A 5,434-nucleotide genomic window follows, 5' to 3' on the forward strand; every position below is an offset into this window, starting at 1 on the left:
TCTGCGCTGCGCGGTTCGGGAAATAGGAGAGGAGGAAAAAAATGCCTTTCATAAGACGATGTCGTCGCACGCAGGTTTGAGCGTTCCCTACTAGGCTATTTCTTGTCGCATTGTAGTAATTTCTTGATCTGGCTTTAGACCACTTGGGGCACAATAGACTGCTGCGTTGGCAGTGCTGTGTCGGTTTTTGTTTCTCTGCAAAAAAATATCAAAGTTCACTCAAAGTGCCGAAAAGCACCATATTCACTGCAGCTTTGCGGACGATGTACCAAAGGGATAAGATTGAGCTTGATGCCGTTTAATTTGTCATTCATGGGGCTATCGAATGATCGAATGTTGCTCTCCTCTGTAAGGAACATAAGCGATACCTCTTTAAGTAGCACCATACCACCGAAAAATGACGAAATTTGGAAGCCTTTATCTTAAACACCCCACCAAAAACTTGCCTCGAAAATTTAATATGTTGTAGGTAGTTCCTTAGACTATGCACAGAAGAAAAATCAAAATTCGGACTTGATCGATAGGCGCACTGTGAATTTTTTGCCAGCCCTGTACGTGGAGCGCATTCAAGTGGTGCACCGTCTCCCGCGTGGGGCAAAATCCAATTTTTCAAAGGGACTTTCAACTTCTGTCTTCACATGAAAAGTAATTGCTGGCATTTGAAACCGTTCTGAGGGTTTGCGTTAGTAACAGTGTTGTAATCGCTCAACGTAGATTGTGGAGCAACCAGATGTGCTCACATTTTTTGCGGGATGACACACATGGATTGCAAGTGCTGGGAGCCCGTGAAAAACAGAATGCTTTTACATCTTTTTAAGAGGTATATCTGTTCAGGGTGATTATAAACAAGCATATTTACTGCACGCATGATGTCAGGAGAGACGCAGTGACAGCATTCTTCAAAACATTTCCTTTCCTACGGCCCCATGACCTCGGACGGTGCAAATCGCACTCAGAAAAGTGTCGTTGTGTAGTGTCTTACGCACACACTCAAGGCTAATTCATGGTGCCTTTTGTGAACCTTGCCGAAACATCCGGCTGACGCCGTTGTCCAATAGGTCGTGTCGGTTTCGCGGATTAGTGACGTAGGCGCTCCGCCGTCTGCAACTTCCGGGTCAATTTGCTCCTGCCAGCTGTATTGGCACGTGCATTCGACGCTTGCTGTTTCGGCTCGTCCGACGCGAAATAAGTACCCATAATGGGTGGATGTTGTGCATTTAAGTGTACAAACAGCACGACGAAGGGTTACCGCATGTTTCGTGTTCCGTGGAACGCAGAAAGGCGAAAAAGGTGGGCGGCAGCGATCGGTAGACTGGGCAGCGATGGAAAGCTCTGGATGCCATCAACCAACAGCCGACTCTGCAGCGAGCACTTTGTCCACGGTATAGTAAAGTTTCGTATACGTAGTTTGACTGTGTGGATTCAGAAGTGATAGAGGAAGACAACCTGTACAATGTATAATGGGCTTCGTGTACAGGATGCAGCAGCGACGACCCAGGAAACGTGGATTACGTTCCGAGCGTATTTCGTCACAGCCAGAAACTTAGCGAGAAATGTGACAAGAAGATTGAAAGGTTGGTTTTTAGTCTGTGTGTGTGGGACGTCGCAGGAGCATGACTTGTTTTAACCTCACATCACAGCTACAAACGCCGGTCGCGCGTTGCCCAGAAGCTGGCAAACCCCCTTGCTTCGGAAGCATCGTCCTCAAGTGCCACTGAAGAATGTGTGACATCAGAGAATGACGTGGAAGACATGGAAACTGGTGAGCTTTTAGTCCAACACATGATTGTTGACACCACAAAAAGTTTTTTTTCTTTTTGGCACTGTTAAGCTGCAGTGTACTCATCATTGAAATATCGTGCAGATGCCATGCCGCCATCTCTTCCAAATTCAAATGTGCTCGACGCCGCGGTGCAGACTGTTTCGTGTGGGACCCTGTGCACATCCTGCAACATTTTGCACAGAAAAGTGGACACACTGACGCAACGCATACAGGAACTGGAAGGTGCCAACAAGGAGCTTTCTGCACAGTTGGCAGAGCAACACAATGTGTATCTGATGCCAGAGAATAAGCTTGCATTCTATACAGGTATGAAACCATTTAGTACTGTTTGCTTGATTAATCTGCTTTATACTTCAGTAGACACAGGTCCTTGATGCTACATATATTTTCAGGCATTCCCAAGGCAACATTCCTTGCACTACTGGCTGCTGTTGTAGCCTGCCTTCCACCAGCACACACAAAGATGCCACATTCTGCTCAGCTCCTCATGGTCTTAATGAAATTGAGGCTGGCACTCACATACCAAGACTTGGCATATCGCTTCAACATCCACAGACATACTGTCAGCTCCATCTTTAAACTGTGGATAGGACCCCTTTCATCGCTGTGTGCCAACCTCATCACCTTTCCAAGTCCCTCAGTCGCACAAAGCTGGCTAACAAAGAAGGAGAGAAAGAAATTCCCACGGTTGCGTGCTATCATAGATTGCACAGAGGTGAAGGTGTCACGGTGAGAACCCATAAGTCATCACTACATCTGTTTTCTTGTTTTGTCGCTATTAACAATGATGTTTGCATCACATTCATTATCAGGCCATACAACCTGGATACACAGCAAGTTGTCTGGAGAAATTAGAAACAGACTACAACACTGAAGTACCTGGTTTGTGTGAATAACCTAGAGGCAGTGTCCTTCATTTCCAAGGCCTACGGGGGCAGAATATCAGATAAGTCCATTACACTCAAAAGCGGTAAGTGTCACTCTTCGATTGTTTCTGTCTACTGCTTAATACGTGATACTATGGCCATGTACTCTGACAGAGTATGAATTCATAAGAGATCTTTGACTCAACTGGTAGGAGACAGTAGTCGAAAAGGCCAGTCGGGAGCAGGGACCAATCTGGAGCTCCACTTCTGACCGGCCTTTTCAACCACTGCCACTCTTTACAGTTAATTACATTGCTGGGATTGCTGCAGGGACATTTGTTGGTATCAGTTCTACTGTATGCCTTCCAGCCTCAGCACAACTAGTGACATAAGCAATGCTCTCTGTTCCTTTGCAGGGCTTATGGACCTTCTGAGTGCAGGGGACCAGGTCTTGGCAGATCGTGGATTTCTGTTGCATGATGAATTTGCTATGCGAGACGTGCAGCTCATCACGCCCACGTTCACTAAAAACAAGAAACAACTGAGTGCTGTGGAAACAACAAAGTCCCGAAGAATATCCTCTACACGGATCATTGTGGAGCGATCCATTGGGCATCTAAAGAAGTGGCGTATACTGACTGGTACAGTACCACACTTCCTGTGCCCAATGTATGGTGACATACTTGTGGTAGTTGCTGGATTGACTAATCTAGCCCCATCCATTGCAAAGAAAGGTATGGCGTTGTGTGACACTCATCTTTTATCGAAACAAGTAGGCATTCATGTTATGTTGAAACTATATATTTGCAGAAGAAGGAATCAAATATGAACTGACACACAGGTGCTATTTACAATGCAAGGGCAGATAAGCAGGAGGAAAAATAGCATGAAGCATATATACATGAGACGACATGGCAGTCGCACACTGAGTCCACAGTCCATGTTACGTGCAACCATCCAGTAGCATTTGTGGAAGCACCTTTGCGTGTAAAAAGTGCGAAGCTTTGTAAAGTTCTGACTGAGGAAGTCATCCTGCTTCTCAATCAAAATTAGATGTCCACAAGCATTTACATGAACGTAAAAGTAGCACTGCGTTATGTTAAACACATTCAAATGAATCTGGGCCTGGACTTGATAGTAATATTTGTGGGCCACTTTTAGCTTCCCATCTTGATCAAGGCAGAAATCTCTTCTGGACTGCCCCAAAGAAAGCAATTCACGAGGGTCGATATCCTGTTGAGAGTGCAAGCACTTGACTTCTAGAAGTGCTGGTGGGTGACAGTCGCACTCGAAGATGCCGTCAGGGGTGCAACCAAGAAATGGGCAGTCCGGGTGTATCATTAACCCACATTCTTTGAGCCGAGCATTGCTGAGTTTGACTTAGAGCACTCAGGGCCATAGCCTTGGCAATGGGCTCATTCTTTCGTCCGTAGAGCACTGCTGGCACATTTAGTGGTCGCGAAGAAAGTATTTTTCTCACAAGTGATGCACACTTCACCATTTTCGAGGGGCACACTTCCTTGAAGATTGACGCTGTGATGCGTCCCTTACGATGAGTCTTCCACTCGTCGCATTCATGTTGCCTACGCGTTGCCTCTTCAATTTGAAGACAGTCCTGTTCACTTATGTTAAGGCTATTGACGACGCTTGCAGACAGGTCTATCATGTTCTCATTGGTATGTCCTCTCCTTCGCAGCCCCCTCACTGTCAGCGAGCATAACGGCGAGTCGAAACTGATGTCAATTACCGCTGGTCCATCAGGAAGGTCATCGTTATCTGACAGATCATCACCACTGTCTGAGGCACTGTCCACGTGAGTGTTTTCCTCCACCAGTGTAAAATACTGGGCGTCTGGGTTGATCCGGAAAAATGTACGCATTTTATACACACATGTGTCTGCAACAGTGGTCTAGATGTGGTATAGCTGTATCCCTTTCTGAAAGACTTACTCTTTTCAGCTGTGCAAGGAATGGGGCAAAGTCCGTACGCAGCTGCTGTGTTGCTTCTCGAGGCTTCTTCTTCTGCCCGACCTCTGTCCGTTTATGGGCGAATAGCAGTTGATCTGCTGGTACAGGTTGAACCTAAAATAAGATATGGAAATTGCAATGTCTTAGCTAAAAACGCTTCAAGAGGTAAAGGTAATAAAATTTCCATGGCAAAAAACATTGCAAAGAATGTCTCCTGCTGCACCTTTTTAAGACAAGGCACAACCCACTTGCAAGGCTGGTCAGTTGGTCCAGTGGATTCTGTCCTCTCCTTGTGCCACATTCCTATTGTGAAGCACAAGGCTGCAGCATGGCTGCAGCACCTGCCCCACCTGCACACCATTTAAAATCATTCAGTACAGCTCTTCATTTACTGTAGAGTTATGTACCTACCCTGCCATGCATGTACAGTATGCACCAAGGATCTTGCCCTCTCCTGTAGCTGCCAGCCAGCAGGTGTATGGACTTTCACTTCTTTGTGATGGGCTCACTTCACCTCTTATCACAATCGTGATAAGAGGTACTGTGCCGGTTCTTGGGCAAGCACATTGTAAGCTATGTACTTTGCCTGCGAAAGAAAATTATTCAGGAAAGAAACACTGACGTTCCTGGCATAGCTAGGGAGTTCCATTCCAATTCTAAACAATAGATTCAGCCCCCCTTATATCTCCAACACAACAACTCTCAAAAGGCTTTCGTCACAACTCGCTATGATGTTGCCTTAAAGGTGTGGTGCTATCAGGAAACAAGGCTAACACCTGTTATGTATAAGCTTCAGGTAGCATTTGCATATGCTGCCG

The 5,434-nt window shown here is 46.0% G+C and overlaps 1 protein-coding gene and 1 long non-coding RNA gene across 2 annotated transcripts; both read left to right on the forward strand.

Moving 5' to 3' along the window:
- The first annotated feature begins 1,869 nt into the window (after positions 1–1,869).
- On the forward strand, positions 1,870–3,036 carry LOC135383784 (uncharacterized). Its single transcript, XM_064613113.1, has 3 exons — positions 1,870–2,089; positions 2,176–2,512; positions 2,596–3,036. Exons 1-3 carry the CDS (start codon positions 1,870–1,872, stop codon positions 2,636–2,638), a joined length of 600 nt encoding a protein of 199 aa, XP_064469183.1. The 3' UTR covers positions 2,639–3,036.
- Position 3,037: 1 nt separating this feature from the next.
- LOC135383785 (uncharacterized) lies at positions 3,038–5,141 on the forward strand. Its single transcript, XR_010420064.1, has 3 exons — positions 3,038–3,290; positions 4,346–4,462; positions 4,608–5,141. It is a non-coding gene; the product is annotated as an uncharacterized LOC135383785 (long non-coding RNA).
- Positions 5,142–5,434: the final 293 nt, after the last annotated feature.

This window comes from Ornithodoros turicata, chromosome 2, assembly GCF_037126465.1.
Source record: "Ornithodoros turicata isolate Travis chromosome 2, ASM3712646v1, whole genome shotgun sequence".
Taxonomy (NCBI): domain Eukaryota; kingdom Metazoa; phylum Arthropoda; class Arachnida; order Ixodida; family Argasidae; genus Ornithodoros; species Ornithodoros turicata.